Source organism: Mizuhopecten yessoensis, unplaced genomic scaffold (genome assembly GCF_002113885.1).
Source record: "Mizuhopecten yessoensis strain PY_sf001 unplaced genomic scaffold, ASM211388v2 scaffold371, whole genome shotgun sequence".
Lineage (NCBI taxonomy): Eukaryota > Metazoa > Mollusca > Bivalvia > Pectinida > Pectinidae > Mizuhopecten > Mizuhopecten yessoensis.
Genome location: NW_018403513.1, coordinates 177,657 through 200,339, shown reverse-complemented (window position 1 = coordinate 200,339; position 22,683 = coordinate 177,657). Strand labels below are relative to the sequence as shown.

General features: G+C 33.7%; 2 protein-coding genes across 2 annotated transcripts; both read left to right on the top strand.

Moving 5' to 3' along the window:
- The first annotated feature begins 47 nt into the window (after window positions 1-47).
- LOC110447122 lies at window positions 48-16,139 on the top strand. Its single transcript, XM_021492588.1, has 23 exons — window positions 48-168; window positions 1,524-1,699; window positions 2,402-2,509; window positions 4,684-4,729; window positions 5,411-5,421; window positions 5,628-5,798; window positions 6,315-6,560; window positions 6,934-7,036; window positions 7,561-7,962; window positions 8,319-8,488; window positions 9,013-9,084; window positions 9,382-9,557; window positions 10,012-10,832; window positions 11,161-11,229; window positions 11,559-11,615; window positions 12,064-12,306; window positions 12,888-13,001; window positions 13,174-13,278; window positions 13,790-13,864; window positions 14,368-14,490; window positions 15,054-15,137; window positions 15,454-15,548; window positions 15,862-16,139. The coding sequence occupies exons 1-22, from the start codon at window positions 48-50 to the stop codon at window positions 15,501-15,503; spliced, it is 3,543 nt and encodes a 1,180-aa protein (XP_021348263.1). The 3' UTR covers window positions 15,504-15,548; window positions 15,862-16,139.
- Window positions 16,140-16,449: 310 nt separating this feature from the next.
- On the top strand, window positions 16,450-18,512 carry LOC110447017 (ubiquitin carboxyl-terminal hydrolase 17-like protein B). The gene is made up of 4 exons (XM_021492414.1): window positions 16,450-16,815; window positions 17,164-17,241; window positions 18,023-18,107; window positions 18,396-18,512. The coding sequence occupies exons 1-4, from the start codon at window positions 16,571-16,573 to the stop codon at window positions 18,495-18,497; spliced, it is 510 nt and encodes a 169-aa protein (XP_021348089.1). The 5' UTR covers window positions 16,450-16,570; the 3' UTR covers window positions 18,498-18,512.
- The last annotated feature ends 4,171 nt before the right edge of the window (window positions 18,513-22,683 follow it).

Sequence of the window (22,683 nt, the reverse complement as noted above, 5' to 3'; positions counted from 1 at the left end):
TAGTTGACACGGTAAATTTTGAGTCCATAGCAACAGGTCTGGCAATCATGTTCAACTCTCTGATTCAGCTGAATAATGCAATCAGAGAGTTTGAATTAAATAACAATTTCAAGTTTGTTGTTTTGAAGAAGGAAAAGGGATTTGGCGACGATGAAAATACATCGATAAGTAAGTAAATATACATTATTTTATAATACTTATTCTTAGTACTGTACTTTACTGTAGGCTTACAAAAAAAATAAAGTAAGCATCGTCCATCATGATCTGTATCTGTATGATACTGGAAGATTAACAATGATCAGGCTGCGAATCTACCAATAAACTATGCACTGACCAACGTTATAAATTACTGCTCCAAAAATTATTGAAGTTTGATAGGACGGGATGTTTTGTTTTGTTTTTCTTTACCATTATTTTTATATAGATCTGTATTGTATTTATTTCGGTAAACAGTGTACATGCCAAAATCAAATTCATGTATGTTAAATATGGTGTGTACTTAGAAATGGTGTTTGCTATTTTGATTTAAACATATATACGTTATTTTAAAACTTAATCACAATAGGCCTAATAGGAAATTCAATTTTGTTCTGAACATCTATATTGTATCTGGTCATTCACAGCTTGCAGTACATAGGCTATCACATACATACATGTACAATGTACATCATATGCAGGATACATTTTATAAATTAGCTCATTTTAAAGTTTTAACTTTTTTATTTGATTTTGATCTGATGGCTGAAACTTTGAATAAATGTTTGAATATTTATGCTTTTCATTTTGTAATTTGAGAATCCATGTGCTATAGGCTGATCAAATTGGGCACACATATGCTGGTATCCTGGTCCACAGGTGGTCAGTGTACTAGAGGTTATTAGTGTATTGACCAGCCAGATGGAGAGGAAGCACCACATGCTGTGACCAGTATGTTACATTCTGTAGCACCTTAGTCCTAGGTGTATCAATAAAGTGTATTGTCTTTACAACTTAGCCTTAAGTAATTTAAAACCATATTCATGATACTGCAGACATATATTTATTTTTATATAAATATGCTTAGTTCTTGAAATAGGCCCTGGGGGATAAACTAATTAATGTCATGTGCTGCTCCCCTCTCACCCCCATCCTGCATCATTGATGTTTATATATAACACTTAAACAGTAAAGGTACTCTTTTGGTTAAGAATCTAAGATGTCAGACTGGTAAGTGATAAGTATAGCTAAAGATACATACATGTACTAATGATGTGACTCATTTCAAGTTTACATTTGAATGGGACTTCTATAATATGAATAAATTTAATTTAAATTCTAAAAGCAATAGGGAATATACGTTTTAAAGGAACTTGCCTTCAAATTGATTAAAACAACTGAAGGATACTGAAATACTGTAATTCTTTTATTTGAAATATTATTTTTAAAGTTCCAAATATCCCTTTTAAAAATAAAATAAATATAGAAAGTGTAAATTAGGAGATTTGAAGACTTCAAAAATTATTCATTTATGTTTTTCCATATAGATTCCAAGTCTCGGATCCGATATGAGGATTCTCAAAGCGACATTCTTCCCCACATTGAATATAATGGAGTTCCATTTATCATTGTGGGAAGAAAAGTCCTTGCATGCCATCAAGGAAAGGACCAGGAAAAAGGAAGAAAAGAAAAGAGACAGAAAGAAATCCAAAACAAAGGAAATGTAGGTTTTATGTGGGGTTTTTTTTTGCTGATATGTACTAAAGGGTCAAAAGTGTTATAAATCATCTACCGATAGTTATCATAAAATCATTTATGACAGTTTATTCATGAATGCCAGTCTTTATAGATATATATGTAATATTACTTTAATTTGTACTGCAACCATCATAATTTTTAAATCCATAAAGAAATTATGATCAAACAAATGACATCAGAAATGATAGTTAATTAACAAGGTATGGTATATACAGATTCAAGGTTAGATAATTAAAAGTGGTTCAGGTGGTCAGGTAGTATAGTGATAGTGTACTCTTCGATTCTCTCCTCTCAAAAACAAGACCTGGGTGTGAGAAGGTAATTTGATCAGGCACTAGATGACCCACTAATGTACCAGGATATATGACATTGAAAAGGATTAATAATACAATGTACAATTTATTATCTTGTTTGAATAGTAAATCTCTATGTAAAGTAAAAATAAAGTTTATGTTCTCTATGTAAAGTAAAAAAAAGTTTATGTTCTCTATTTAAAGTAAAAATAATGTTTATGTTCTCTATGTAAAGTAAAAATAAAGTTTATGTTCTCTATGTAAAGAAAAAATAAAGTTTATATTATATATGATATATTTTTTTCTTAAGTAACTATAGACTATGACACTTGTACAAATTTTGCTAAAATAATTTCTTTACAATATTTTTACAGAAAGACCACAACTTTGTCAAAAAGAGATCCTTGATTCAGCCAACCAAAAAGAAAAATTGCCCAGCAAAAATCAGGATCAGGCATGTTATCAGATTTCCAGACTTCAAGGTAATGTTTCAGATTATATACTGCATGTTTTGTTTTGTTTTGTGTATTATTTCTAGGTTATCTCAAATGCATCATGCTTGTTAGGTTGATAAACCATTAAAGTTCAAACTTTTTTCCTTTTAATTTAAATTCAACTTATTTCTGAAATAATTCAGTAAGTATCTATTCCATCAAATGTTGTACAGGTTTGTGAATTATACTTCATTTGTTCTACTCGTGCCTTGCATATATGATCTATATTAAGATTATTTGTCTTCAAAAAAAATTGTAGCAGAAACATCATTTTCTTACACAACAAACATTTGCTTCATGTTTGATCTTATGTTGGGATAGGATTCCGGATTAACGGGATAGGGTATTAGATGAATGTATTATACTATTATCAGACTATTTTATAATTCCGGATCACTGGGATAGGATTCCGGATCAACAGGATAGGGTACTAGATGAATGTATTATACTATTATCAGACTATTTTATGATTCCGGATCACTGGGGCAGGATTCCGGATCAATGGGATAGGGTACTAGATGAATGTATTATACTATTATCAGACTATTTTATGATTCCGGATCACTGGGGTAGGATTCCGGATCAACGTGATAGGGCATTAGATGAATGTATTATACTATTATCAGACTATTTTATGATTCCGGATCACTGGGGTAGGATTCCGGATCAATGGGATAGGGGATTAGATGAATGTATTAAACTATTATCAGACTAGTTTATAATTCCGGATCACTGGGATAGGATTCCGGATCACTGGGATAGGATTCCGGATCACTGGGATAGGATTCCGGATCACTGGGATAGGATTCCGGATCACTGGGATAGGATTCCGGATCAACAGGATAGGGTACTAGATGAATGTATTATACTATTATCAGACTTATCTATAATTCCGGATCACTGGGGTAGGATTCCGGATCAATGGGATAGGGTATTAGATGAATGTATTAAACTATTATCATACTATTTTATAATTCCGGATCACTGGGATAGGATTCCGGATCACTGGGATAGGATTCCGGATCACTGGGATAGGATTCCGGATCAACAGGATAGGGTACTAGATGAATGTATTATACTATTATCAGACTTATCTATAATTCCGGATCACTGGGGTAGGATTCCGGATCAATGGGATAGGGGATTAGATGAATGTATTAAACTATTATCAGACTAGTTTATAATTCCGGATCACTGGGATAGGATTCCAGATCACTGGGATAGGATTCCGGATCAACGGGATAGGGTACTAGATGAATGTATATTATACTATTATCAGACTATTTTATAATTCTGGATCACTGGGATAGGATTCCGGATCAACGGGATAGGGTACTAGATGAATGTATTATACTATTATCAGACTTATCTATAATTCCGGATCACTGGGGTAGGATTCCGGATCAATGGGATAGGGTCCCAGATAAATGTATTATACTATTATCAGACTTATTTATACTTCCGGATCACTGGGGTAGGATTCCAGATCAATGGGATAGGGTACTAGATGAATGTATTATACTATCATCAGACTATTTTATAATTCCGGATCACTGGGGTAGGATTCCGGATCAATGGGATAGGGTATTAGATGAATGTATTATACTATTATCAGACTTATTTATAATTCCGGATCACTGGGGTAGGATTCCGGATCAACGGGATAGGGTATTATATGAATGTATTTTATGTTTGTGTTGAATGTGTTTGATAAAAAAAAATTATGCATTTTAATGATGCATGCACATTTAGTATTTAAATAGTATTTACCTTGATCATATACAAATGAACAGTGTATTATGTGTGACATTTTTAATTGCAAACGAGACATGGCAAGATCATAAAACTATTTGATATATAGATGGCATGCCGCATACATTTTCTTTGTATTTTCTGATTACAAATAGGTCTGATGTTGAAGATTAAATTTATAACTTAATAAGAAAAGTCAGTAAGAATTAATGTAAATGAAAGATAATCTGGACTGCAGACAAAATGGATGATTGTAACTGTGACAGTCATTTGGAAATGTGGACTAGCTGTGTTGAACTATTACATGTCTAGAAAAAAAACTCCAATTCAGGATTTATAAGCACTGTATATGATACTGGTAAATATTAATGGCATCCCAGTTATATTAACCTGTTTGATTTCTTGAATAGATCGATCTACCTTGTGTATTGATCCAGATGTCATTTTTTTTATATGGTAAGTACTTGTACTTTTTTAAGTTGTTATTCATCCTGCAATAAGCCCATGCCTGGTAATAAGCCCACCCATGTCTGTTACAATTCAGTAGAAATGCCAACACATGGTATTTCATTGTCCTGCAAAAGCCCCCCCCCCCCCCCTCCCCTACATTGAGTCAGAGTTTATATGTTGACCCCCTGGGCTTATGGCAGGATAATTACGGTAATTAGTTGGTTCATTGATATACATGTATGCAATTGTTAAGTGCATTTAGGCTGTAGGAATTGAATATTTAGCTGCATTCATATTTTACATGAAAGTTGGGTAACTGAAACACATTATTTGCATATTTATCATTTCCCTGCACTGAAGTTGGAGGGATATATATTATTATGGGAGGGAGCTTTAAGTTTATTCATTTAAGTTACCTGGAACTGTAAATGGGGCCCAGGGACTATCAATGGGGTCTTGCCCAGGGTCATTGTTCAATAAAAGAAAATTCGGAATCATGCAAAAGCAAAAATAATTAATATTACCAATTCTAGCAGGAATGGACTGGACTAGAATTTAAAAATCAATCAAAATCATTTGGGGATAATAAAGATAATATCATGGATATTAAGATTTAAAAATATTCTTTAAGATAACAGGAATGTGATTTAGATATACATGAATTAAGAAAACATGTTTTTATACCAGTATACTTCCTGGTATATATAAATGATTATAACTATTTCACAACTCAAAGTTGAAGGATTTTCACATTTTAAAATGCTTGTAATTTCTTGCACTGTTCAGTGGTGAAATAAAAGTCTACATTTTTATTGAATCATGTACAATTGTATTCGAGTACACTTTTTTTTCACTGAAGTATATATATATATATATATTGATTTGATTAAATTTCATTTTCTAGGTTGGTGAGATATCAAAATGCATGTGCAATAAATTTTATGAAAGAGATGCAGTTTCTGGAAAATTGAAGCAGATTCTAGCATCTGAGTCACAGCCAAACTTGAACATGTTACACCAGTACTCTGTTTCCTTCCCCGTGCAAAATGAGCATGAAAATCATCTTTGTGGAGAAGCAAGTCTTAACAGGTGGTATCAACAGGTTATTTAAGATATATTTGGTGAATTCACTGAATATCAAGACTTGTTTCTACACTAGCTGTTCCTTGACCACTAATTAGAATTAAGATATACTGTGATGACCTGCTTCCCTGATGAATGTTGTGGACACTTAGTAATAATCAACATCTGACATGTTGAGATGAAAAAGGTAAAACTAAAAGACCCAAGAAACCAATGTTTCAGTACAATCATTCAGTAAAATCATCCATTGCCTCAGAAAACTGTTGTCCTGGCTCTAACATTTATACTGTTAAAGATAATTAGATATCTTGATGAAAGCTAAAGTATACCTGCATCACCTATCAGAAAGCGATCTACATTGCAATGTATTTATGTTACTGTAACCTTGACCTCAATTTTTATTGTTCTGAAATGCCTTAAAATATATCACTACCGATCTTTTGTTCAGTCATTGCTGCAAGTGAGAAATCAGCACTTGTCTTACTTATTCCGCTTATCTTTGGAACAGTCTGCCAGTATGGTACAACCCCTAGATGACCAGTTGAAAAATCACTTGAGGACCATGGTGTGGGAACATAATATATCAACTGGTCTTCAAATGCGGATTCTTTTGGAGGTTCACCTGAAGGAGACTCTTTTTAAGGGCGAGGAGATTCCCACAAAGACCAACAAGAGGTTCTGGCCATCAAAAAGGGATTTACAAAACCACATTGCCCTTGCTATAAAAAAACAGAGAAATAGCAATTGCGACCAAGTAAGATTTATAGTGACCACCTTCCCCACATAACCAGAGAGCAGTGTTTTAGATTTTGGTCCCACAATCAGGAGCCTGAATAGTTTTCAAAAAACATAACAGCACTTCTTTATTGTCAATTAATGATAAAACTGTCTTTCTGGTGTTTTATTGAATGATAAAGTTCAGTAGGAGTATACGAGTATTTGGAATGGAACGTCAAGCCAATAAAAGTATTCCATCAAGCGCAAGTCTCCATTATTTTCTGGTCCCTTATGTGTCTTGGTCTCTGTACACAAGTTTGACTCTGCATCAGCTATTATTATTTTTCTGAACTTAAATATTTCACAATTGTTTCTTTTTGATTCCAATATTTAATTATTTTTCTTGACAGGAAATAGTAGCAGAATTAGTTCAAAAATGGAGAGGTGAAACCACAGACAGGTTCTTCTTGAGAATTAAGGACAGAAGTGGTGATCCTGAAGACTGTGATGTTGGTGGGTATCCGTGTTATTTATTTAAAAAAAACATTATTTGAATTAAAAATCAATCAATCACTGTGAGAAGATTTTAAAATAAGATACTTTTTGACCAACCTTGACTTTGAATGCAAACTCAGATGAATGCCAGCTGGAAATAACAAACTCAACACCACCACTTCATGGAATTTGTAATTTCCAGCTGGCATTCGTATTCGCTATGAATGCCATATCAAAGCAGTTAAATACTTACATTTACCATTTTTGCAGTATTGCAGTATTTTGATCTCATAGAATTTGAAATCAAATCTGTCCATTACATTACATATAGTTCTAATTAATGTATGTATCATGTATGCTTGTTCAATGAATAGAGCCATCCTCCAGGGAGAGTCAGTGGTATCCAATGTTACCATTATGATGTAATAATAATGATGACCTCAACAATCGGGTGATGGCATTCATAGCTGAATTTGGTAGCATTGTCATACGATGGTAAAAATATATATAAAAACTGAATCTTTCATTTTCTTTTGTTTTAGATATTGGTGGTCTTGAAAACCTTGATGATGATGAAGAAGTTGATGACGAAGTGTTGCTGAGACGTGATGTTGTGAAGCAGCTGTATGGCAAGGAGAAGAGGTTCCTGTATGTCCACCAGACAGAGTGGCAATCCAGACTTCTCCTTAGATATGGCCAGGAAATATCCCTTCTTGATGCCACATATCGGACCACACGCTATTCTCTTCCTCTTTATTTTCTCTGTGTACCAACAAATATTGGTTACATTAATGTAGCCACATTCATTACTGAGACAGAGAATGGAGATTCAATTAAGGAGGCTCTCAACATTCTGAAAGAGTGGAATCAAAACTGGTCACCACAATTTTTCATGTGTGACTATGCAGAGGAAGAGATCAATGCCTTGGAAAGTGTGTTCCCTGGTAATTATCACCTAAATTTAAAAAAAACAATTGTTAAAACTTTTGAAAATGCTTGTTAAGTTGTCAATTTAGACTAGTGGCTGCATGGTCATATAGATATGATTGCTGTTATTAATTACAAATACGTTAGATAATTATGATTAATCTGTTAAAATTTTGAATACAGAGTGAAATATATATAAAAAGTAGTTTAAAATTAGTTTTTCATTTAGTTTTGTTCTTTCAAAGATTAGGAAATTTTTGCATGTTAAATCGTGCCCATGGTAAATGACAATTGTAAATGTTATTAAGTAATGCAATTTAACATCAATAGAAAACATTTGTTTCTGATTTTTTCCCCTATTCTTTATCCACAGATTCTTTTGTATACCTCTGTGATTTCCATCGTGAGCAGAGCTGGGATAGGTGGCTGAGTGCTTCTCACAATGGGATGACAACTCAGAAAGCTGATGTTCTGAAGCTACTCAGAGGGATTGCTAAAGCTATGTCTGAAGAGGAATTCCTTGCATCCGTAACAATTTTGAAGGTATTATTAATTCAGTTGGTATATATAGAGGGTGTTCCCTAGTTGCTATGAGTTATTCTACATATTAATAACAAAACGTCTGAAGTGTTTTAATTCATAGTTAGGAGATTTTGGTCAATTTTAATACAAGAGTGTTAATTTTGTGTGTTGCATTTTTGATATTCAATAATTTGATGCATTGTGATAATTGCCATTTTTTTAGATATCCAGTATCAACTGGTATTAACTATAACTGGGAATTTCATGACCCATATGCGTGCTATTTTTGACCAAAAAGTATGAATGTCCTGTAAGAAACCAGTTATCATTTGTTTTAAGCTAATACCAGGATTTGTCAACTATTTGAAGGTGATATTTCCCTTAGCCAGCTCGGCTTTCAGAGAATATCGCCTCTCCTTGTATTATCCTAAATTAGGTAAATAATTGTAAAATGTTCAATTCTCCATGTTATCTTTTTAGTTTTTCATACAACAATTTGCTTTCAAACATATTTTACTTACAATATGATATTATTATTATATCAGCAAAGTTCTGTGTGGGCCAAAAGCCAAAGACTACAAAACTGGCTAGGGAAGAAGTGGCTCAAGAGCTATAAGGAAAAATAGTGGTACAAAATGGTTGTCAAAAGTAATAAAATCATACTAGTTGTACTTTACAAATAAGAATTTAGATTCTACTGTTTTTGCAAGAGCTATTGCCTTCTGTTTATTTCAACATTTAAATCTTGTCGACAGGCATAATTGCATTCATCTGCGGTGCTCTTGTATTCATATAAACAGATGCTATAATGTAACATTAACGTGTCTTTTAATCTTTTCAATTTCATGAATATATGCAGTGGAAGAGGGTGAAACTATTGCTTTAATTTGATCACTTTTTACTTGGTCTTGTAGCGATGGGTGCGAGATTTTCGACTGGAACGTTTCAATGTATCCATTAACACCAATAATGGCATTGAACGACAGAACTTGGCCTTAAAGTACGAGTACTTGGACATGAAGAAGGCTCGGACCCTGAGTCAACTCCTAACCATCTTGGTAAACAAGTACTTGCCAGATGCCTACACCAGGTATGATACTTAGAACAAATATTTCATGGATTACAAATTCACAATGTAGACGATTAGGGTACATTGCTGCATTCATAATTACTCAATGGCATAAATATGGTTGTCTCTGGAGTAAAATGTTCAAGTTTGTTTGATAGCAAGAAACACAGATACATTACAGTGTCTGTCCTTTCATCCTTAGATCTATATTGTCCAAGTTCCAAAAGTACTTAAGCAAATAATTTTGTGAAACTTGCTCGACAATTTTACCATCATGAAAGAAAGATTGTTTTGGTCATGTAAATATTAACTAATTATGTAACTTTTATGATTTTCATTCCTTTGGAATATTTTTATGACTTAACGGGCAGAAGATATTTTACCTATAATACATGTTCATTTTAAACTACCATTACAAGAGGAGTACATGGTGTCATCAGTCATTAAATAAAATGAATTGTATGATTTACTGCAGGTACAAAAGGAAAAACATAGAGTCCTCCCATTTGTACAGAAAGTACGATGAGTCCATTCCCGACTTTCTTCACAACCGACCAAAGTTTGTTGTACAACATTGTTTGAAGAGATGGCTGGATGGGCAGAACATACCCGATAACTATGTAGATAAACTCAGCGACAATGCGTTCCTGGTGAAGAGTTCTGCAGAAAGAGGACTATTTTTTGAAGTCTGCCTTCAAACTTCAGACAACAGCCTCCCGTCATGTCAGTGTATGGACTGGAACAACTGGCATTTGCCATGTAAGCATTTTATGGCAGTGTTTTTCTATCACCCAAGCACTGGATGGAATGCTTTGCCAGATGCCTACAAAAGTAGTCCATTCCTAACCTTGGATGTGGAGACATTTCCTTCACAAGGACTGACAACAGCTGAAGCTGACATCAACTATGACCAGGACGTCATCATGATTGACAGTTCCTGTGAAGAATTACCTCTTCCAAAAGCAGCGGTGTTGAAAAGGGCCAGGACACATATTTCTGGAATTCTGGAAATAATCAAGGGATTGGCATACCAAGTCAAAGACGTTGATGTCCTCAACAACACAGCCACCCAATTGATGGATGTGATGTCTTCTTTTAAGGCTGCGGCACCTCAGGAGGATGGAATTGTTGTTGATAAAGAGTCCAACATGTGTCATATTGCAACAACAAGACTGAAAAAGACACCAAGGTCACTCAAATTAAGGAAAAGAAGATTAGTGGCCTCCAAACGACATGGTGTTGGTGCTGAAAAGAGAAGACAGTACCATACACGGAAAGGTGTTGAAGATCTGCTTGGTTAGTAACATGCAAAGAAAGAAATAATTAAGCACTCAGCTTTTAGCGCATTGTTAGAATTAAACAAAATGAGTGTGTTTGAAATTCAGTTCGGAGTTACTGAGCACTCTAAATGTAAATAATACTGATAAGCATATTGGGAATAGTTACATAGTTAGAGTGGTACAGCTAAAATAATCTGTTCCTGATCTTTTTCATTTCACTTCAAATATTAAATACTCCTTTTTTTTTAATAATTTTTACACAAATAAATGTAAATTTATTTAATAGCACTTTACATCATGTCTTCTTTTTTTGAATTTAAAAACATGGTTTTTTTTATTTGCAGGGGTTTCATGTGAAAACATGATAACTACTGAAGAAGGGGTTGACCTTTTGGCTGAATTACACACTGAAGGTTAGTCAGATTACCGAGGGGAATATAGGTGCACTCTGTCCATCCTTTCGTAGAATTCCGCTCATCCATCCCAAACATTTGTTCGGAGCTTTTCTCCTATACAATTTCACATAGAGTAACTATATTTGTATCCAGCTACATCTTAGAATGACAGAGCACAGAGTAGTTGAAGTAGGTCACTGTGATTTATATGCATGCTTTGACCATCAATCATTGAAAAGGTACTGGTGGGGAACTATGGATTGCTCTGCGTTTAAAACTTTCATATTTGTTTACATTTCATGTAATATAAGATGTCCTATAATGTAGTCTTACAATATGATTTGTAGATCCACCGTGTAATGAATCAACAACAAAGCCTACAATGCTGCTTGAAAAATTCAAAGGTATGTTGGATTTTAAAATATAATTGTCGATAATGTTCTAATTAGAGGAGTATATAATAGTGAAGATATTTACTAGGGAAGCACAAATTATTCAGTTAGCAACTGATATTGAAGCTGATATAAACGTTTATGTATATACCATTAAAGCATTCCACATCGTTCCATTAAGTGTTACATCTGTTGAATAGTAAATCACAGTAAACAAAGTAAACAGAATGTTATTTTAAATAATAAAACCAGGTGAAGTGTAACTGTTCTATTACTTTATGGCAATCATTATAATGTTACAACATGTAGATCTGATTTTCTAGGACTGGTGGAAATAAAGAGTGGTTAGTAATATAATAGGGGTGTTGACAAAACTTCCTGATAAATTTTATCTAAAACATGTCATATTATATTCTTATCAGACCATGAGACCATGACTATTATTTTTGTTGTTTCACAGGCTTTGTGTCAACTTTGACAGCAGCAACTCTTGAAAGATATACCATGAGTGCATCTTCACTTAGTTCCTGCGATTTGAATATGTCAAACAGGATTGGGGGTGTAGTCTTGTCAGAATACTGTGATTCTAGTATGGATACTGCAGATCTTCTCATGTCACTCCAATCCGCACTGCCACCTACACAATTACAGCTACCTGATGAGGTCATATTCACCCTGGTCTGCCTCATTCTGGATCAAATGGGTTTGTAAATCCTCAAAATACTTAAATCCATTTATTTGCAATTAGCTAGGAGATCATTGAACACATTTGACATACATATTGGCATTTAAGTTGAAGGTAACATTTCAAAATACTATTTTCATGTTACCTAAGTAAAAGGCTTAAGTGACCTATTGCATCTGTCTTCGTCTACCATTGTCTTAACAATTGATATAGATTTGAAATCTTCTCAATAACCATGAGGTATTTGGTCAGTGCTAGAATGCATGATATGGAGCTCTATCAAATTTGTTCAAATAAATTACCTTGACCTTCATTCAAGGTTACAGGGGTCAAATATAATAAAAACCGCAACTCAGACATCTTCTCGAGATTCCATAAGGCCTAGGGTCATGATATTTGACCAGTAGGTGCTCTATCAAAGATGTTAAATAACTTATCTTGACCTTCATTCAAGGTCATAAAGGTCAAATTTGTTAAAGCCTTCGGAAGTCAGTGACACTGGCGGCGGCCCCCAGGAATTATTGCAGGATAAATATAGTAATGAAACTCGATACAAATATTCTGTACATTTTAATCATTCAAATATGTATATATTTTAGAACAAAACGGAGACATACAAATTTTTCAAGAAAAACACCCAAAGCAGCTGGAAAAGGAAAGTGCAGAAGCATTTAGAGGTCTCATTGAATGCTTGAAAGATATGAAATCTAAAGGTAATGCAGTCGCCCAATGTGTTAGTTTTGTACTTTTACCGTGTTTGAAATTTGATAAACATCATGTTCTTAATTAAGATAGGTCCAATCACCTTAAGTTGTATCTATATTTGGTATAGTTATATATTATTTTACATATCCATAATGTTGGTGGTTGCATTTTCTATTGCAGCACCAGTGCCACTCGAACCAGTATCAGAACCATCTATGCAAGTATCAGAACCTTCTGTGCCAGTTTCTGTGTCAGCTGTAGTTTCATTTGGCCATCAGGCAAAAAGTGAGTATTTTAAGTTGGGCAGTCTTCAGGTTTAGATACATTCAAGATGGCATACTGCAATTACTAGTATTAGTTTGTACAGTGTGTATCAAAGACATAAATGAAGAGTAAGACCCTTATTCAAACATTAGAAACATTCACACTACGGTAATTGGTTGCATCTAAGACTGCTTTCAGATAATTGTAACAACCGGATTATCTGTACATCACACACTGAACACTTTCAGTAGCTGGCAGTAAATATATCAGTAAAGTTATACATTGTTTTCTATTCTATCTAGATGACACATTGCAAGATGTCATTGACATTCAGAGTGTTGTTTGTAACTAATTAATATATATAGGATCTTACATAGGAGTGTCACATTCTAAATTCGGGTACTCTACTATATTAAGAAATATGGCCCTTTGTTAATTTTTTATACCAAAGTTTGTCTATTGGCTAATAAGGGGAGACATATGTTTTTGTTCACAAAACCAAGTTTCTCGTTTACTTTTATGCTTTTTACAGGAAAGAAAAAAAATGTTACCTTCTCCAAAGAAGCTATTCAAAAGAAAAGAATTGTTATCTCTGAGGACAAAACATGTAAGTATAGTTAGTTGTGCTCCAACAGTATGTTCAAATGAACTTCAAGGTTACTTTGGTAAAAGTATATGGACAAGCAAGTGACCACATTTACCTTATTTACATTATACATTTGACAGTTCAAGACATTAACTGAATTGGTCGGATAGAAATTGAAAATGTTTAGAGATGAGTTTGTCTGAAACATTGTCTAAGGCATATGGTTATATATTTTATCCAGTAATATTTTCTGGTAATATTGTATATACAATGGTCATATAAAAAAAAAAAAACTCTTTATAATTATTTATTTATTTATTGTCATAATTAGTCAGCTTTCATGTCAATAAAGCGCCATTATTCTGTAATGGGTGACATCAAATTGGCATCTCTCAATTAACAGAAAACAGTACTGATCTCTGTTTCCAAATATATAAGTAAGGCTCTTAGAAGCTCTCAATTTTTTTAGACGCATTTATTTTCCTTAAATTTTATTCATTTTCCTTTTTTTTTCCCCATTTCAGCTGCATTTCCCGGTGGAGGATTGCAGAATCTTCCCGGACAAAATTTGTGTTTTGCAGACTCCCTTCTACAATGCTTAAGGCTCAAGGATTTTCACAAGATTTTACTGCAACACACATGCTCTGGTAAAGCAAAATATCACAAGAATACAGTACATCTCATCCTGCTAATATTCTGCATATGAAACATTCCTTGTGTTCTGAATGATTACCTTATTCATGTTATAATGAAATAATTTAATCTTGCTTGTAACAAGCATTTTCATTGGCTTAAAAATTTATGTATTAGCCCATAACGTAAAGAAATGAGGTCGCCGTTTGTAACGTCGCTTTTGATTGGCTGATACAGCAGCGCAATAATTTCTAAAAGAAAATTAGAGTCCATCAATAAAAGGGATTGTGTAAAGGAGATTAAATTATAATTAAATTATAAAAGATTATAACACAAAAAAACGGAGTTTACTCTAAATAAACCGCGAAGCGGTTTATTATGAGAGTACTCCGGTTTTTTTGTGTTATAGCTCCATAACATGAAAAATATATTCAAGTTAATCCTTAAATAGCACTCTTGTTTTGAATATTACTGTAGCAAGATCAATTCACACTTAAGCTACTATTTACCTAATAACAGTGAAATGTAAACCATAAATGGGCATTACATTTCATCTTATCACAATTTTATTTTGTAGAGCTGGGATGTTTCATTTGTCAACTTCGAAATTTTATTGAAGAAGGACCCCTGTCAACAGAAGTATTATGTGGAAATATGAAAGGTAAAATATATGCATGTTTTAAGTGTGTATATATATATATATTTGCACTAGGCAGTTTGGAAACATATATGGAAGTATATACAGCTTATGATGGAAGAAAACTTGGAATCCAAAATGTATCACTTATGACATTTACTTGTACATGTAAAAGAACTGTTATGAACTCCATTCATCTGTGATTCTGTTCTGAATGACCAAATAATACTGATTTTAGCAAAAGAATAAAACCTGGTTTAATGCTAAGGGAATGTATTTGCTTTAGTCTGAGAGTGTAGAGATTATATTGCTGGATTATCTTGCATCTTCTATAATTTAGAATTCTGGCCAGACTATGCAGTGGGACAGCAGCATGCAGGATCCTCATGAACTCTTGCAAAAGATCATTGGACAAATTCAGAACAAGTGTTTTGGGTATTTTTATTTTTTCAACCTCTATGTACCGTGGAATTTTTTAATGAAACCGCTTAACGCTCAATATCAAATAAAAAGTCCTCTGCTTCCAATCAATAAGTAAATTTGGTTCTGGTAGTTTTTCAAGAAATTACTACTGAAATTCACACTACTCCTAAAGTAATGCACGGATTTGAATAATACTTGGTACAGTTGTACATAACACTAACATTGTTCTTGGCGAAGGAGGGGGGATAATTAGTCTGCCATTGTGGTGATAGTTCTAGTTGATATCATTGATGCCATATTTTGTAACAGAAATATGTTTTGCCAGGGATGGTAGTGGTGAAACAGCTGCCCAAGATATTTTCTATGGACTTCAAAAGAGCACAGGTATGGTATGAATAGCATTCTTAAATTTTATGAATTACATGGTTCATGATGGTGTGGTAAACAAATTTGCAGGTTTCTAGAGATTCATGTTGATGAAAAATATAGGCAAGTTTTATGGTGGCCATCATGATCTCATTGGGAAATATTCTGTACCCTTGTGTGATATGAAGGTGGACGTTTTTGACCCCTGATGTTTTGTTGTCACTACCCCAATTCTCATTTTGAGAACATGAACATAAAGCAGAAGACACTTACACCTTATTCTCCTTGTACTTTTTCAAGGGTCTCCATGTAAATCATACCTTTGTTCATATTTTCCCTAGTTTCATCGATTTTGAGTTCGGATTTTGGTTTTGTTCACACTTTGGTATTGTCATGCTATTATTAGAAGAGAAGCCATACATTTTTCATTGGTCAACATTTTATTTTCAGTAAAATGCAGTAGCTGTCAGCAAATGTCAACAAACCTTGAAAGATACACTGATATCAGTGTTTCCATTCAGAAGGTATGTAATTACAGTAGTTGATATATAATCTGAACTTGTAAAGATTATAAATACAGCCGAGTGTTGAATGTTTAATGCACCACCACACAACATTTGAAAATAATGGTTCAATTCTAATGCATTATACCAATGAATTATTCATGAATGTCCAAGCTGTCAAACAATGTTGTGTTGGACCTTTCCATATTGCATTATGATATGTGGTTGTCAGTTCTTTATAAACCCCAAAATAAACAAAGAAATGTGATATTAATGACAAATATTTTACTTACACTGATATTTTACGAGATGGGTTGTTTCATTCTTTTTTATGTTTGTAAGGCTGAAAGCATTAACCAAGCCTTGAAGGAACATTTTGCTGAGGAAAATGTTGACTTTGTTTGCGCAAGGTAATTTTTTATTGATATCTCTTGTTTTCACATAACTTGTTCTAATAATGAGGGACATAACATTGACACATTGTTCTAATTCAAGTTAATTACTAAACTTTTGAGACATTTTGTGAAAAATACTACAGTTGTACCATAAAACAACATCACAAACCTATAACATGCAACCTTTCCTTAGAGATTGAGATAATGAAAATATAATGTAAAATACAAGTGTATATTCTCCAATTCATTCCAATGTATATAGCCATATCAAACTTTTCTTAGATATTTAATCCAAAACTATAATTAAGTTTGGTTAGGAGCATTTTATGTAACTATTATTAATTGATCAATTCCTGTTTCCAGATGCAAGAACAAAACCATGGCTATAAAGGACACCAAACTTTTAACCATTCCAAAAAATGTTGTCATTCAACTCAAAAGGTAAATTTTATATGATTAAGATATTATGATTTATGGAAAAAAAACTGTTACAGATTACTCTACACATTCATTCTTCTGAATTTTAAATCTTACTCTTAATCGACATTTAGGGAATTGCATGGATGGAAAGATCATCAGAGGCTTTGTTAAAATTGTAAATTGCAGTATCCCCGGGCCATCCGTTCTCCCTTGGGGAGGGGATAAAGTTTACTTTAGTTTATATAGGGAAATAACATATTTTGTTCATTTTCATTTGGAAATATTTCAAACTTGGTTGGAATGATTATGATGCCAGATGGCAATTAGATGGTATAAGAAAATAATATCCTGCCCCATCCCCAGGGGCTGGATGGGCGGGGCCCAAATGGGGATTATGGTTAAAAGTTAAAAAATCTTCTTCATCAGACTCAGATGTTTTACTATTCAGGGAAAGAAAGGTCCTTACCTAAATTACCATTACCTAAATTGTAAATTTCACCCTCCCCCAGGTCATCTGCTCTCCCTTTGGGAGGGTATAATTCTCAATAGCAAAACTATTTATTTGAATAGTTTTAAAATTTCTTATACTTTGTCGACATGACAAGTATTGTATTTCACTTTGTTTACATGTTGTTTTTCACATTTTGTACATCTCAACAATGAAACTGAGCTACTGGTACCTATAATATAACTCGGGTGACCGCTAAGGCCCTTGGGCCTATTGTTTATATTTCTTTTGTTGCTTTTTTTGTTTTGAAATGTATGTTTCCTTGTTTACATCAATTGTATTGTCTTTCATCAGATTTAGTAGTGCAAGACGGAAGATAAACAAAAGGATGCAAATCCAGACAGAAATCTTGCTGCGAAATTATACTGCAGACGAAGTGGTAAGAGGACAAATTGTTACATTAATTTGTGTCTGTATTGAAGTATTTAAAACTTCACAAGATACCACATGTCCATTTAATATAACCTCCACCCTAAATATATGATGGAGTGAAAGAAATGAAATGGAAAATGAAGTTAATTCTCATGAACTATAAACTTAAAGTAATAAAACATACCAGAGATTGAGCAATGGTATATTTCAAATGTGATTACATCCAATCCTATGTGTCAGTAAAATATTTTTTGTTTGAAATTGTTTAGTATTTCCTTCTATTGCATTGATACAGGAACTTGAAGACAAGTGCAAATTATTCGGGATAATAATTCACCAGGGCTCATCACTTTCAACTGGTCATTGTTATTGTTTCCTTGAATTTGGTGGTCAGTGATTCAGGATTGATGACATGAAGGTGTGGTTTATTTTTTAACATTTCATTATATCTCATTGTTATGGAAGTTTGAATAATTTCTTTGAGGTACTAAAACTATTATAACATTTATATTGTGAATTTAATAACATTAAATTAGTCTCTTGGTTGAGATATCCACCCCATAATCACATATACGGTGTCTAGGCTTGGGGATACTCTATCAAATAAAAATGATAAAATTGATGACAGGTTATTTGCCTTTTTTTCTTAATTATTCTCTTTGTAGCAAAATGAAAACAATTATATGCTCAACTGCCACATTTTTCTCTTTATTTTTAAAATACTATTGTCTTCTTTAATTATGCATCAGCTTATATATTCTACTAGTATTACAGATCACAGAAACATGTCATCAAATCATACACAATCATATCAATGTTATACTTGCACTAACCAATAACATATGTCATGGAGTCACCAGTGTAAAGACTATGTTCAACATGATTAACAAGTATTACTTGTGGTGCTTTATTTAAAACCAGTAGAACTGTATATGATTTCTGAAGAATAATTAAATGATTTATGATTAATTCCTCTACATTTTGATGTCTTTGTTATTTGTCAAAGTAAACTGCAAATTCATACAATATATTGAATGATCTTACCCTACTCATATTTCCAAGATATTTAAGCTTTATTTGCAACACTGCAACAAACTGAACAAGAAACAATCCAATCAATTTAAGACTTCATTAGTGTCTTTCCCTTTTCCTACACAGTGTTGTAACAACTGAAGTTATGATGTCTTAAAGATATAATTGAATGTATAAAAAACATAAAATAACACAAAAACAATGACAAATGCAAGACAATGGAAAGGCCAAAAAAAATGAGTTCTGACATGCTGACACTACTTTACTACATTCATATAATACCCTATCCCATTGATCTGGAATCCTATCCCAGTGATCCGGAATTATAAAATAGTCTGATAATAGTATAATCTAGTCATCTAGTACCCTATCCCATTGATCCGGAATCCTATCCCGGTGATCCGGAATTATAAAATAGTCTAATAATAGTATAATCTAGTCATCTAGTACCCTATCCCATTGATCCGGAATCCTACCCCAGTGATCCGGAATTATAAAATAGTCTGTTAATAGTATAATCTAGTCACCTAGTACCCTATCCCGTTGATCCGGAATCCTATCCCAGTGATCCAGAACTATGAAAATAGTCTGATAATAGTATAATGCATTCATCTAGTACCCTATCCCATTGATCCGGAATCCTATCCCGGTGATCCGGAATTATAAAATAGTCTAATAATAGTATAATCTAGTCATCTAGTACCCTATCCCATTGATCCGGAATCCTACCCCAGTGATACAGAATTATAAAATAGTCTGATAATAGTATAATACATTCATCTAATACCCTATCCCGGGGATCCGGAATCCTACCCCAGTGATCCGGAATTATAAATAAGTCTGATAATAGTATAATGCATTCATCTAGTACACTATCCCATTGATCCGGAATCCTATCCCGGTGGTCCGGAATTATAAAATAGTCTAATAATAGAATAATCTAGTCATCTATTGCCCTATCCCATTGATCCGGAATCCTACCCCAGTGATCCGGAATTATAAATAAGACTGATAATAGTATAATACATTCATCTAATACCCTATCCCGGGGATCCGGAATCCTACCCCAGTGATCCGGAATTATAAATAAGACTGATAATAGTATAATACATTCATCTAGTACCCTATCCCATTGATCCGGAATCCTATCCCGGTGATCCGGAATTATAAAATAGTCTGATAATAGTATAATACATTCATCTAATACCCTATCCCATTGATCTGGAATCCTATCCCAGTGATCCAGAATTATAAAATAGTCTGATAATAGTATAATATATATTTATTTAATACCCTATCCTAAAAATGGAAAGGAGAGTAATTTTGCTTTTCAAAATCGTCTTAATCTATCTTCTACGATTTTTTTATTTTTTTTTGAATGTAGGGTTTTTTAATATTTATGAAATGAGACGGCAGAAAATCCGGAAATGGTTTGATTTCTGTTATTATAACTACTAGTCATTCGGAACACCTCCTTACTTATTCTGAACTTATTCTTCCGAAAGCACGTTTTCCCGGGAATCTGGCTCAACGGGCTAGGTTCTAGTGGTGTGCAGAACTTTCCATAAGTACCACAAATGAAAGGAATTCCAGAGGTGATTCCAAGAATAATAATTTCCGACTTAGTCTAGGTCCATATTCAAAGCTCTTTTGCAGTTAAAGGTATCTCGCGCAGTATTTCTTTCGGATTTGAAACTTGACCTTGTTGCAGACGACAACTACTTCCACCAGTGACGTAGCAGGCAAACTTTACCTTTGATACCTAAAAGATATATCTCATGTCCATTCGAAGATATATCATAAGCATAAAGCTTAACATCAAAATGTGATGATAATAATAAACATTATCATACCGTTATATAGAATGTATACGTTTTTAACACATTTCTATAATTCTATAATTGTATGAAAATAATGCTTTCAAAAAACGAAAATCAGTGGGCACCCATCTTTAATGAATAATCGCTGATGTGGCATCGTTGAAAGCTAGTTCAAGCACTCACTCGCGACTCACTTTTCCGGTTGCAGTATCAAGTGCACATTCGTCTTTTGTATTTATAAACATCATGTATATATATAATGATTTGTGCAGTGTCCCTGCACCTGGCGACACGGCCCTGTCATCTGTATCAAAAGATATCTTACAACCCAGTGTTTATTTAACCAGTGGAATATTCACAGCTCATATTAACTACGAAGTGACGTGCAACAAAAACAATAATACAGGCTGGTTTCAATAGAATTCTCTAGGCCTTCGCCGTGTTCATAATTTGACATTCATCAACAAACATGACTACTTTCATTTCTAGTGTTAAATTCTTTTTTAGGCAGAAAAAAAGAACGTAACACTCGCACAAGTGACTGCACCTTTAAGATTGGTAATAGATACAACACGCAAACAATGAATTACACGGCACCATTCAGCTGTTTGGGAGCAGAGGTTAGTTAAAGTGAATCAGCCAAGTTAACCCGTTTTACCCGGTGCTCCAAATAGCTCGGGGATCAATGTTAGGCCCTTGGGTGTTTGTAGTCTTCATCCACGATACACCAGGGGCTACGCTCGCTACACGTGCAGCAAAGTTGTAGGAACCTGTTTGCCGCAACTATGTGGGAACTTTCTGGCAACCTGGTGTTTTTTTTATAAAAACTAGCTATGCGGCAAACAGTGTGCGACAAAACTCTGGCAACTTAATTAGTATATATATAAACCATCTCACAGCCATTTGGTCAATATAATGGAAATGTAATCTGTTCTACGTCATATCATCATGAAAGTATTATAAGGTTATTAAAGTTAACCAATCATAACCAATTTGTGATGGCAGTCGCAAAAATATACACAAAGGAGGGGTGCCAATTTGGGCCCCCTGGTGGAGTGGCGTCAGACAGCTGTGCTGTCTCTCACTGGAACCGGGGCTGAGCAGGACCGGGGCTGGTGAGGACCGTCAAGATAGGATAACTCGTCCGGACTTGGAGCATGATATAACAGTTGGATATCTTATAACTACATTTCATAGTGTATACGGTCCTCATCTGGGACATTCTTATCATGAAATAGCGTAGATATTTTTCATTTATACATTTATAAACTAAAGGAAGATAATGTTCAGTGTATATGGTCATTTAAATGGTTGTATTAATTGAGGAAATAGAACCACGACTTATAAGAATGGTTATATGCCGTATAGTTTATAACTTAAGCTGTGAGCGTTAACGGTCCTGAGCAGGGACATCCTGATCAGGAAATCTAGTACTAATTATATCTGTATTGATGGAGCAAATACATGAAGGTGGCAGTGTTTACAGTCAAAGAGAGGAATAAGATGGTTTAGAAATACAAATTAAACTATATTTATAATATTTTATCTTTGTTTTCCACGATATAGTGTAAATATGAAGGCAGCAAAGTTTGCAGTCAAGAGAGGTGATTTTGAAATAGAAAAAAAGCATCAAATCAATCGTCAATCTTCTTAATTATATGTTGATATTGGAACGTAACCGGTAACAGGTAACAGGGACACCCATATCAATATATCAAGTACTCATTATAT

Coding starts and splice junctions, on each gene's coding strand:
- LOC110447122 (XM_021492588.1), top strand. CDS start 48: ATGTTCAACTCTCTGATTCAGCTGAATAATGCAATCAGAGAGTTTGAA. Junction 8,489..9,012: donor CATCCGTAACAATTTTGAAG/GTATTATTAATT, acceptor TTATTATATCAG/CAAAGTTCTGTGTGGGCCAA. Junction 15,138..15,453: donor ATTATGTGGAAATATGAAAG/GTAAAATATATG, acceptor TCTATAATTTAG/AATTCTGGCCAGACTATGCA.
- LOC110447017 (XM_021492414.1), top strand. CDS start 16,571: ATGTCCAAGCTGTCAAACAATGTTGTGTTGGACCTTTCCATATTGCAT. Junction 16,816..17,163: donor GTTGACTTTGTTTGCGCAAG/GTAATTTTTTAT, acceptor TCCTGTTTCCAG/ATGCAAGAACAAAACCATGG. Junction 18,108..18,395: donor ATTATACTGCAGACGAAGTG/GTAAGAGGACAA, acceptor GCATTGATACAG/GAACTTGAAGACAAGTGCAA.